This window comes from Gadus chalcogrammus, chromosome 9 (genome assembly GCF_026213295.1).
Source record: "Gadus chalcogrammus isolate NIFS_2021 chromosome 9, NIFS_Gcha_1.0, whole genome shotgun sequence".
Lineage (NCBI taxonomy): Eukaryota > Metazoa > Chordata > Actinopteri > Gadiformes > Gadidae > Gadus > Gadus chalcogrammus.
In genome coordinates this window covers 23230789-23243891 of record NC_079420.1, presented here as the reverse complement: position 1 = coordinate 23243891, position 13103 = coordinate 23230789, and the positions used below count along the sequence as shown (strand labels likewise).

General features: G+C 44.5%; 1 protein-coding gene across 1 annotated transcript; it reads right to left on the bottom strand.

The window, feature by feature from the left end:
- Nucleotides 1–447: 447 nt before the first annotated feature.
- zgc:101540 (hsFATP2a_ACSVL_like domain-containing protein) lies at nt 448–11896 on the bottom strand. Its single transcript, XM_056598544.1, has 10 exons — nt 11178–11896; nt 8542–8751; nt 5129–5287; nt 4497–4621; nt 3443–3637; nt 3228–3318; nt 2861–3059; nt 2260–2357; nt 2036–2166; nt 448–1880 (listed from the first exon to the last, which is right to left on the bottom strand). The coding sequence occupies exons 1-10, from the start codon at nt 11650–11652 to the stop codon at nt 1704–1706; spliced, it is 1860 nt and encodes a 619-aa protein (XP_056454519.1). The 5' UTR covers nt 11653–11896; the 3' UTR covers nt 448–1703.
- Nucleotides 11897–13103: the final 1207 nt, after the last annotated feature.

The following is a 13103-nucleotide window of genomic DNA, read 5'->3' as shown; positions in this document are numbered from 1 at the left end:
TTTGTTTGCAAATGGGTCCTCTCCAATGTTTAGAACAGATCTTTTTTGTAGCAATGTTTTACCGTAGATTAATATACTGACTTGATTTGACAAACTCCTGCTGTCTAGAGATCTATGCATGTGCTATGACTCAGGTCCAGAAGCCTGCTACTAAGTTCCAACACATGAAGAACCCATCGTACACTGCAAGCAGTGATGCCTTATCTGCATATTAACTTTTTCAGTGAGAGTTTAAAAACCCTTTCAGTGCTTCAGTTAGCGCGGTCGGCCCCCCAGGGTCGATGGCGCCTCTCTACATCTCCTCATATCAGTAAACTCTGATTTAGCACACAAGAATAATTGAGGCTGACGAAAAAGGTATGCTTTATTTTACTGCTATGCATATGAAGTCTGAGGAACTACACAAAAAACAAACGACTAAGTCTAGATAATGTTTAAATTATGGCTGTAAATATAGCTAGCATATGGCCTTGGTTCTCTGTAAATGAACTTTTTGTACATCTTTGTTATTTTGTATAAAAGAAGAAAAGGTTTCCTAAAAAAAGAGCGCAGCAACATTGGTTATGTTTGTATCCGGGACAGCCCTGAGCCTTGGAACTGACACAAGCAGTAAGAACCCACTTTTCTACAGACTCACTACACACACACCACCTAGGCATTTTTAACAGTCCAAAACAAAATCTTTTTATTCTTATTTACAAAATAGAAGAAAAGTGCTTGATTTAAATCATTTTAAAAGATATGTACTTGAAGGGTCTGCTTTGACGAGTTCCCCCTTCCTTTATTTGTGATACTGGATGCTGTATTGTGTGCCCTGAAATGTATTTTTGTACTAATAGACAATTTATTATGGCACATCAGTACGATTTTCTTTTGATATGACAACACTGCTTCAACTCCAACACTAGTTTATTTTCCTGTGTGGCTGACATTCTTTTTATTTATTTGTTTCCTTTGCAACACATTTCTAAGTATATCACTGTATTAATAAATAAATTCATTTTTAAAGAACTTTCTAATGGGTTGTTTGATTTCTGATCACAGCGAATGACAAAATGCAATGTTTGGCAGGGTTAAGGTCTTTGGAGTTCTGTGGGACTTTGCCAACTAGGAGCAATGTGGATGACTGTGCAAAGGTTAAGTCAATACTCAACCACACTGTATACATCTCCAAACACATGGGCAAGAAATGTTCGGACGAAAGGACAGACTAGAATTAGAATCTGCTGCAAAGTCCATTTAGCAAATGGTTCACATATTATTTAAAACTCAATTGGGTTTGAAAACGGCATAGGATAAACCAACAAGAAATTCTTGTCACTTTGTCAAATGACAAAAAAATTTGGTCATTATATCACATTCCTTGATTTAATGGAAGATAATCTGTCCTGACATTGAGAAAACATTTCCTTTTATTAATCACAATTTAATGATTGACAATACATTATTCAAAAGTGCCTCAATATCTGACAATGATGGCCTATGTTCATACAACAATTACAAACTAGAGTTTTGTTCAATTAAAAAGATCTTAAAATGGATCTTAAAAATCTATCCCTGCATTATTATTATCTGAGTTATGAGTACTACTTTGAGCCGGTACGACACTTCTGTAAACAGGCGGTTAAGCTTGCTTGCACAAAAAACATGACAAAACCTTTCCTTAAGAATCACATTATCAGATTTCACTTCCAGTGCCGGTCTCAGAGTTTCACCGCCCCGGCAGATATAGACGCGTAGATGTTCTCGGTGAGCGGAACGTAAGTCTTTCTCTGGGGGTCCAGGAAGTACATGGGGTCGGAGATGAGGGAGGGGTCGAAGCCCTCCTCCACCAGCTTCACCTTCTTCATCTTGAAAGTACCAGTCAGTTCCAGAGAGCGCTAACAACGCAAAGCAAAGGATACATTTAGCATGTTTTACTTTATGGAGCCGTTATCGTCCAGGTCCATTATGTACCTCAAGCCTGATATTGGATCAGATTTCTAGATGAATATCAGTTTTGTATAAACCGGGTGCAACATCCCACCAGCCTCACCTGCACCCTGATGAAGCAGGGCCTAGCATACGAGGGGAGGTAGTTTACGACTTGCTTGTAAACGTCCGAACAATCAAACTCCTCCCCTTCCTTCAGAGTGACGGCTGCCATCCCGATTCTCCCCTCGTGGCCTGGAGAGCAGCGGATGGAAACATGAGGACTGGACCAACTTTAAGTTATCTTTTCTCAATGATAATGCTATACAGTGACTACTAATGCAGCACCTTCCACTTTCACCCCGTAAGCGTTGGCCTCATAGATGCAGTGAGACGTGGTCAGTATGTCTCCTACCTCCGCCGTGGCTACGTTCTCCCCTTTCCACCTACAGAGAAGGAACATATCTAAAACATCAGCAACGCTGTACAATAAGAGTACAATCATGAACCATGGATTCACGTTAGTAAATGCAGAAATATGCATTACCTAACCCTTGATTAGCATTTAAAAAGCCTAAGACCTATTGGGGATTGCCCTTGCATTTGCAGTATTATGAGTTTGGTAAACAAAAGTCAAACACTGTTTGTAAGTAATCAAGGGGTCACCCAAAGAGAACAAGACAGAAATCTTTTAGATTTCCTCTTTAACAACTGATTTAAGTATCACTTAGTAATGGTGTTCAACGGTAACTAACGTAATGGTTTCCATCTGAGTAAGGTATCAACTTAAACCTATTCAACTTATATCCTGACCCCAAGGAAGGTACTACCTTACTGCATTAACTCATGTTAATCATTGGTTAATTAATGTACCCTCATTGTGAAGTGTAACCAAAATGTTTCCTAACCTATATAAAATCTGAGCTGTAAGCGAGGGAGGCAGACCTACCTGAAGGTGTCCCCCACCCGGTCCTGGAAGTACACAAAGCCCTGGTGGTCGATGCGGAGCAGGTCCCCGCTGTTAAAGTACAGGTCCCCCTGCTTCAGCACGTTGCTCAGACGTTTCTTATCCGTCTGCTGCTGGTTCCCAGCATAGCCATTGAACGGAGAGATTTTAGTAATGGCTCCCACTAAGAGTCCGGTCTCACCTGAGGAGTAATGACATTATTCACTCAAATGGAAAAAATACAGCTTGACATATTTTAAATGCTCTGTAAGCTTGGGCTGCAGTATTAACTAAATCATAAGGGCTGATTTTATTTTTGGCCTCAATGCATTTTGGAGAATTATCCGTCACTTTCACTCAGTCCGCTCACCCTTGGCCGCCGGGATGCACAGGCCCTCTGCGTTCCTCACCGCCTCCTCTTTCTCGATGTCAAACTTGATTAAAAGGTACGGGAAGAATCTCTGGGGAATAGGAAAGTCATTGTGGATTTAAAGCCAAAGTCAGGGACGGTGTGGGGGCGGCATTGGACTGGGGAGCGGCTGTACTTTATCATGACGGAGAGGGGCTCAGGGCTGCTCCACCTACCCGGTGGAGGAGGTTCACCCGGCCCACCACGCCGATCTTTGAGGTGTAGTTGATGAAGCCGATGTTGCCCTCCGTGGCCCCGTACAGCTCCCTGACTTTGATATCTCCGAAGCGCTTTAGGAACTCGGTCCAGACGTCGGTGCGGATGCCGTTCCCGATGGCAAACTTGACTCTGTGGTCTTTTTCATTCCCTTGCTGAAAAGGACCAACACAGACAATATAATAAGGAACTAGTAGCAGTGTCCATCCATATAGCAACCAGAACACTCCAAACATATTCTGGAACCATCACACGTTGCACCACATCCTGTACAGGGCCTTGTGTTTCATGATTCCCCCCAGGGTGGACCTGAAGCAGCAAGGGTTCTAAGTGAGGGCTTGCTGAATGAGGACTGGTCTGAACTAGGGCTCTGAACGACGGCTCGTCTTAACGAGGGCTCTGTACGAGGGCTCGCTAAGTCTTAATGAGGGCTTGTCTTAAGAAAGGCTTGTCTTGACGAGGGCTCGCTGAACAAGTGCTTGTCTTGACGAGGGCTCTGAAAAAGGGCTTGCTAAGTCTTAATGAGGGCTCGCCTTAACAAGGGCTCGCTGAACAAGGCCTCGTCTTAATGAGGGCTCGCCGAACGAGGGCTCTCACCGAGGGCACTCAACTAGGGCTCGTCTTAATGAGGCCTCGTCTTAACGAGGGCTGGTCTTAACGAGGGCTTAACGAATGAGGGCTCGCTGACCAAGGGCTCATCTTAATGAGGGCTTGTCTGAACGAGGCCTCGTTTTAACGAGAGCTCTCAACAAGGGCTCGTCTTAATGATGGCTCTCTGAACAAGGGCTCGCTGAATGCTTGTCTTAACGAGGGCTCCTCTTAACGAGGGCTCCTCTTAACGAGGGCTCCTCTTAACGAGAGCTCCTCTTAACGAGAGCTCCTCTTAACGAGAGCTCCTCTGAATGCTCGTCTTAACAAGGGGACCCTAGGAGCGCTCCTCCTATGGCGGGACGTGGGCTCCTCTGAACACTCCCTTGCCGCTACGTTGTCCCGCGGTGCTCTGCTGCTGCTCACCCTGGCCGTGTTGCAGAGGTACCGCATTGTTTCCCCGATGTACTGCATCACTGTCACGTCGTGCCTCCTGCAGTCCTCCCAGAACTGAGAGGCAGAGAACTTCCTCCTCAGAACAAAGGTCATACCTGCAGTCACAGATCTGGGTTATTCTACGTAGGTCACAGGTATGGCCTTCACCTGATGTTCACACACACACACACACACACAAATATAGATGGAGCCATCCAAGTGTGAAACCATCTGCATCCTTTCACACTTAATTTGTTCAAGCTTCTACAGTGTTTGTATTGTGTTACAGATTTATGAATGAATACTATTGGGAGTGGTAGTAGTAACAGTAGTAGTATAAGTAATAGTAGTACTAGCATTATAAGAAGTAATTGTGGTAATAGTAGTAGTACAAGAAGTAGTAGTAGTAGTAGTAACATCAGTGTGAGTAGTAATATTATTGGTAGTAGTAGTAGTAGTGTTAAGTAATAATAGCAGTACTAGTATTATTAGAAGTATTTGTGGTAATAGTAGTAGTAGCAATAGAAGCAGAGGTAATAGTTGTGGTAATAGTAGTAGTAGTAGTGTGAGTAGTACTAGTCATCAACCTATAATTATTAATATATTTATAAAATATGTGTTACCCCTCTCAATGGAGCCACACACCCCGATCAAGAAGCCAGCGCTGTGGTAGAGCGGGAGGTTGATATACATGACATCATCAGAGCTGATCCCGGACACCGCCATGATGAAGGACGCCGCCCAGACCCTCTCCTGGGTCACGATGGCTGCCTTAGGTAGACCTGTCCCCCCAAAGATACATCCACAGGGTCACTGTGGGGCCCCATCCTGCAGACCCTGCAGGATGGGGTCCCCCACATAGAAGAGGGAGCTGCATCCTCTGTCCTGCAGAGAATCCTTCCTATCTAACATCTTAGATTACAGGACGATAAACCAGATTTACTTCTCAGGAATAAAGATCCCTGCGGTGCCCACAGAATGAGGAGATCTGTTAATGGTTTCTCTCTGTTGACGAACGAAGCTGCTAACTGCAGCTGGCAGGCCAAGCGACTCAGTATAGATTGCTGATTGAAGATCCCTATGTCATTTAATGTGATTTTCTTCAAAATATATTTATTTTCAATCTTTTAGGGTCTAAATTAGTATGTAATGCATACTTCCTATCGGAGGTGTGTGTGCTAGGTGGTGTAGACTCTACCTGTCGTGGTGTGGACTCTACCTGTGCTAGGTGGTGTGGACTCTACCTGTGCTAGGTGGTGTGGACTCTACCTGTGCTAGGTGGTGTGGACCCTACCTGTGCTAGGTGGTGTAGACTCTACCTGTGCTAGGTGGTGTGGACTCTACCTGTGCTAGGTGGTGTAGACCCTACCTGTGCTAGGTGGTGTAGACCCTACTTGTGCTAGGTGGTGTAGACCCTACCTGTGCTAGGTGGTGTAGACTCTACCTGTGCTAGTTGGTGTGGACTCTACCTGTGCTAGGTGGTGTAGACCCTACCTGTGCTAGGTGGTGTAGAACCTACTTGTGCTAGGTCAGGGGTCGGCTAACCGTGGCCCTTTGGCGCCGCCCTTACTTTTTTAATACTTGTCTACGCATTTTTTGGATTGTACTTTAGACAACTTTTTTGTTTTTCTATGGCCAAAAAAAAGAAAAAAATATTTTATTTTATAACTTCAAATTAACATTTATGGGATTAATTTTCCAATGATAGTTGTAGGCCAAAAGTCAACCATACATTATCACTTTTTGAAAATACATTGCTTGTATAAGGCATTAAAAATGGTTTTCTGCATGAAATGTGCATCGCGAGACTATCCTGCGCCTATTTTCTGAGCGGGTAGCTTTCTAAAAACGCCTAGCTATGGATCCAAACAAGGCAAAACATATATAAGCTGAAGACAACATCATACAGCCCTGATATTCAGAAGCTCTACAATGAAATTCAGAAACAAAATCCCATGAAACTGGATGAGAAAGGTAGGGGGTGTTTGATTATGTCATTCATTATAGCAAGTTGTTAACCTTTTTTAACATGTTAACATGTTTTTTTGTTTATGCAGGCCCCACGTGTTGCTGGGAATCAATGTGACAAGACTTCTTAGCACTGAACTGGACAGCCACAATTCAATTGTTTGAAATGTTTACCAGTGTTGTTTTTTAAAAGCAGGGCTGGGCTGATCTTTTCTATGATTCCCCTTTCAACTTAAAAACCTGCATTTCTTGTTAGACGTAATATCCACTCAAATGTTTGTTTTGTTGCAATTGGATACATGCATTGCATAAATCCAATTGTTTTACATGCCTATACATGCTATTTAATGATAAAGTTGTTGTTATTACAACAAATATGAGGCTCCATACAGCTATCTACACCCCATTTCCAACCAAATATGTCGCTTTACAAAGAAAAGGTTGCCGACCCCTGTGCTAGGTGGTGTAGACTCTACCAGTAGGTGGTGTAGGTGGTGCTGATCCTACCTGTAGTAGGTTGGATTTAGTGATTTGTTTCCGTGATTCATTTCGCCAAGAGGAGTCGTTCGCGAATTGTTCGTTCGTTCGTTCAGTCAAGTTTCCGGTAGCGGTGAATCGAATCATGCACGGTTCTCTGAGTCAGTCAGACTCAGCCCCTCGTTCGTTTGTTCGTTCAGTCGAGTTTCCGGTAGCGGTGAATCGAATCATGGAATGCACGGTTCTCAGACCCTCGTTCTCATTCTCAAACGTCAACATTACAACTTTAACCAAACACAGTGGGATGGGGGTGTAGTTGATTATTGGATGTTTAACATATCAGCAAGATAATAGACTTGATTTAGCAATGATGGCGGGGGTCCCGGGTGTTTTAGGCTCTCATAAACAGAACCCTGTGCAGCCCAAGACTAAATCTAGCAGCAAAAATTAACACTGCCCAAAACGAGAGCTGGTCAATTGTGAAAAATGAATTAAACTGTAATCAGACAACGCGGCTATATGCTATAGACCCTTGAGTATCTGTGGTATAAAGGCTGGGACTAATTTCAAATTACAAATATGTAAATGTTGAAAGTATGGACCGTCGCGATTCCCATTGAAACGAATGGCGAGTAGCCCCAGCGGCACCACCGCGTGAGCGGCTGACATCATGCCCAGCAGCCTCATGACAGAGAGGGCTGTCACGACGCTGCCCGGGGAACAGCGGCGGAGGAGAGACCACAGTGTCTCCATCCTCTGCTGTGAGAGCCGTGCTCTCATTACAGCTGAATCCAGCCCTACCCCCAAATACAACAAACTCTGTGAGGGTAGGGGGGAGCTTTTCTTCCAATTTATGGCGAAGCCTAAATTTCACAGGTGAATTACCAGCTTTTTTGTCTGAATAGCTGCTTCCTCCTTGGAGCGAGCCAGCAAAAGCAGATCATCCAAGTAGAACAGTACTCTCATTCCTGTTGTGTGCAGCGGCTGGAGAGCTGTCTCCACACACGTGGAAAACGTTCGTGGGGCTAGAGAATAGCCGAACGGGGGACGGTTGTACTGGTAGTGTGACCCTTGGAATGAGAAACGCAGGAATTTCCTGTGTTTGGGGGACACTGTGACGTGGAAGTATGCGTCCTTCAAATCTATTGAGGTGAACCAGTCGCCCAGTTTCGGTTTCACACACTGTAACACTCGTCTAATTGTTAACATGTGAAACGGCCTCTCTGTGATGCAATGAATTAAAAAATGAATTAAACTGTAATCAGACAATGCGGTTATATGCTATATACCCTAGAGTAAATGTGGTATAAAGGCTGGGACGAATTTCAAATGATAAATATGTACACTTTATGTTGAAAATATAACGTCGCGATTCCCATTGAAACGAATGGCGCGGTGACTAGCGTTCACAATGAGAGCTGGTAGGTTGTGAAAAATGAATGAACTGTCAGCGAGTCAGCGACTAGTGGGTCTGGGAGGAGTCGAGTCTACGAGACGAACGAGACGAACGATAGAGAGGAACCAGTTCGGTTTGTTCGTCTTAAAAATTTGTTCATTCGAACTGATTCGTTCACGACCGAGCCAACTCTACCTGTAGTGCCTGAGGTGTAGATGTAGAGCGCGGTGCTCTTGACGGTGACGTTGGCCCGGTGGTCCGGGGACAGCGGCTGCTCCGAGGCCTGAGAGATCTTTTGGGCCAGGGGCACGATGCCCTCGGTGCTGCAGGTGTCCGCCAGCAAGTACACGCTGATGCCCTTCTCGATGAGCGCCGGCAGCACTTCCTCTACCGCATCCTTTACCTCTGAACATCAGAATCACATCAGGGTCTTATTGTACAGGCTTGTTTCCTCAACAGCCATATAACAGCAACAAAACAAGATAGAGTAAATAGAGATAAGTAAAAATTCAATTATGAAAAAAAAAAAAAAAGAAATGACAGTGTGCAAGTGCGTGTCGGCATCACGGTGCCCTATAGGCACTGGTGTAGTCCAGGGTATACGCGGGTATACAGCGTATACCCACTTAATTTTCAGTCATCATTGTGTATACCCACTTCTAAATCCCCCCAGATGCGCACCATTCAGTAGTATCTGCAAGCCAAATTGCCCACTTTTTTGCGTTCACACCAAACGCGACGGGGCGACAAGATTATGGAGGTAGATTTGTGTCTTTATTATGCAATCAAAAATAATAGGTTTGAGAGCAAAACTTTCCACACTGCAATCAAAAAATTGATTGGAGAGCAAAACTATCGACACTGCAATCAAAAAATGTTTTATTGCAAGATAAATTAATGTGATAAAAATAATATTAATGGGAATCCAAAAGTTTTGTTTGCAAACCCAAAAGTTTTGTTTGCAAATCCAAAAGTTTTGTTTGCGAATCCAAAAGTTTTGTTTGCGAATCAAAAAGCTTTGTTTGCGAATCCTAAAGTTTTGCTTGCGAATCCAAAAGCTTTGCTTGCTGTTGAGCTGAATCTCGTGGGCGGGACCTACGCCGAAAGATGTAAGACACGTCTCTATTGGCCAGTCTCGATCGGAGTGACAGCTTGGCAACATCTGAAAAGCCGCTGCCCCCCGACCGCCTCCAGAAGCAGATTTTCGGCCTGACGGACAGGGTGTTCGTTTGTGCCTCTCAATCCGCGGCGGCGGTCAACAACATCGCCCTGCTCTCCTCTGCCATGGTCTCCTTGTCGGCTGACAGGGAGGCCTACGGAATTTTCAGGGCGCGCAAGCGCGCATACGGGACAAGCCCATAAGGCGAAGCCTACATGAAATAGAACTCCCTCTCTCGTTACTAACTGTGGATGTTGCCAAGCTGTCACTCCGATCGAGACTGGCCAATAGAGACGTGTCTTACATCTTTCGGTGTAGGTCCCGCCCACGAGATTCAGCTCAACAGCAAGCAAAGCTTTTGGATTCGCAAGCAAAACTTTAGGATTCGCAAACAAAGCTTTTTGATTCGCAAACAAAACTTTTGGATTTGCAAACAAAACTTTTGGGTTTGCAAACAAAACTTTTGGATTCCCATTAATATTTTTTTTATCACATTAATTTATCTTGCAATAAAACATTTTTTGATTGCAGCGTCGATAGTTTTGCTCTCAAATCTATTTTTTGATTGCAGTGTGGAAAGTTTTGCTCTCAAACCTATTTTTTGATTGCAGTGTGGAAAGTTTTGCTCTCAAACCTATTATTTTTGATTGCATAATAAAGACACAAATCTACCTCCATACAAGATCCCATACAAGTGAACGTAGAGACGTGTATCGGGCGAATTTTTCGCGCGAGAAAACCGGCGACCAGTTTTGATTTGTCGCGCCACACTTTCGCCGTGCACAGGCGAGCGCGTTCACGAGGATTTGGCTCGAGTTGAAATATTTCAACTTTGACGCGAATTTCGCGTGATGACAGCCAATCAGCGTTCAACAGCGTGGCCACTGAGTGACATATGTAAAGTAACAGCCAATCAGCGTTCAACCGTCAAACTCAGTGCAGTGCAGTCCGGGGTGAAGTGCAGCATGGAGGAGAAAGTGAATGTTGCCGTTTGCGACTCCCGGAGCTCTATATATAATAGTATATAATATATTATAATATAATATAATATAATTGTATATATAATATCACGGCCAAAAGCGCCATGACCCACGCTACTCTGCCTCTTATTGGCTAATACTCGCTGCCTTTACTGATTCGATTGTTGAATAATTTGAATGATGATGTTCAATCATCATATGATATTTACATATATATTGATATTATATATATATAACGAGATGATTGATGTGGAAGAGAATGATATGCGTTTTTTTAATCTAAGGTGAAATATGAGCGGTATGAATAGAGTAGGCTATACCCACTTCTCCAGGGACCACTACACCACTATAGGCTGTAAGTAATCCCTATGGAAGTGCACGTCGCCCTATAGGCTGTAATCCCTATGAAAACCACGCTGCCCCATAGGCTATAGTATAGGGCTATATAGACAGCCTATAGGATATATAGGCTGTAATCCCTATGAAGAGCTGCCTTCACTGCGGACACGCTGCGCAACAGGCAGCAAACGATGTTGTTCAAACGAAAACGACAGAAGATCTAGGTCTATACTTTCCTTTTCATACAAATAAGGAAAGTATTATCTACACTAAAAAACATGAACAAAAATCAATTAAAAAAACATTAAAAACGGAGTAGGCCTGTATACAATGTGGTGGGGACAGCAGCCTACCTGCCGAGGCGATGAGCACCTTGGCGCCGCAGCACGAGAAGCAGTGCAGGAGCGCCTTGGCCCTGATGTTGGTGTTCAGCAGCGCGGCCGAGCAACCCAGTTTGGCCAGGCCCAACCAGGTCACCACGAACCCGGGCTCGTTCCCCAGGAGCAGCGCCACCGCGGCGCCCGCCTGCAGGCCTGCGTGGTTCTGCAGGGCACGGGCCACCTGGTTACTCCGGCGGTCCACCTCCGAGTAGGAGTACGCATTGCCTTCAAAGTGCAGGAAGGTCTTGGTAGGATGCTTCTTCGCTGTTTCCAAGAAGCGGTCTAGAATGCTGTAGAAGGGTTTGAGTCTCTTGTAGAGGGTCAGCCGTGCGCCCAGCTTTAAGCTTCTCCACATGTAACAACAGTCGTCTCTCAAGTATGGAAACAAGGATTTTAATAAGATTGGCAAGAGAGCCAAGCCAGCCAAGAGGCTGCACCAAATGTACATCTTGTAGGCTACGCCAGGTTACGGGGCCATTGGTCGGTGGGTTAAAAATTATGAGAAGCGTTTGCGGAGAAATTTGTTACAAAGTTCACCCGAGTGGACGGCTCCTCCTCCTCCCCCTCCTCCTACTACAGAAGAATGTGCATAAGTTGATTGCCTTGTCTTAAGCTCACTGTTTATCACAGTGGAATGTTGTTCTTTAGAGATAAATATCAAATCACACCTCAAACTATCCAACATGTGGCATTATTCTTATTCCATGCGTATTTGCGCTTATGGTTGAGCCAATTTAAAGCCCGGTCGTTACCCTGTTTATCCCGGGTAGGGGGGCGGGGCTCCATGGTCCGCTCCTACTCCAGTGGTTTGTGGACATTGATTTCTGGGCCATGAGTAGCTGGACTCCCTTTCAGTTTCCTGGACGCTCCTTGGGATGCTGTCTTGAAAGTAAACATGTGTGGGGTGTAGCTCATGTAAAACCGGTTCTCATTCTTCGTGCGGCAAGTGTGGCTCCATGGCCTTACAGTAGAAAGTTAGAGTAGCTTACAGGTGCAACTGTGATTTTGGATTATTATATTAATGGCTTATGACTCTGATCCATGTCAGAGTATGCGATGTAACGTGTTAACTTTCTACAGGATTATAAAAAAGATGACATGGGCTTTTCTAATTTAAGATTCAGCTTAGTTTCCTTTTATTCTGATCATTTAGCCTTGGAATGCATTCTTCCCAGACTCTGTGTCTGTGACCCATTTTATTCATTTCCAGTAACACTGCATGCTTCATGAAGGTCTGGGGAAAAGATCAACACAAACATCATGTGCAGTGGCCTTTAGTGATCTGCATCCCTCCACTCATGGCCCGGGCTCTAGGACCTCTGCTGGGACCAGTCCCCCTCTCATCAGGGTGGGCTTCACACTCTTTGTGTTCCAAACTGTAAAGGAATTGCTAGGATTCCCCCCCGGGGAATCCTAGCAGTACAGGTTGCTAGTCAGGACTTGCAGGACTTACTCATAGGCTGCAACATAAGTCATGGTATGGACTATCTCCAGGAAGAACAGAACATTAGTCTTTACCTCAGGAGAGGCTAAGCATGGGTCATTAGAAGACAAGGGACAACACAGTGAATGGGTTAGTATAGTTAATAATCTCATCTGTGTTTCTTGCTTCCTTGATGAAAGGAGCTGATACTCTCAAGTATGTTGGAGTGTCCTCCTGGGCCTTCCAGTCTCACCTGGGCTTGAGAAGCTTCGTAATACTGCGTTTGAGGAAAGCTTCACAAAGGAACAACTCACTTTATGGTGAGGACCTTATGCTCCTCACACCCGGACGTCACTCTGAACTCTGTACTGTCAGTTTGACACACACATTTCCCCCCCGTGACTGACCCCCCCCATGGTACTACTTATTTACTATATTTACACCTATAGTACTACTTATATACTGTAATCACCTAT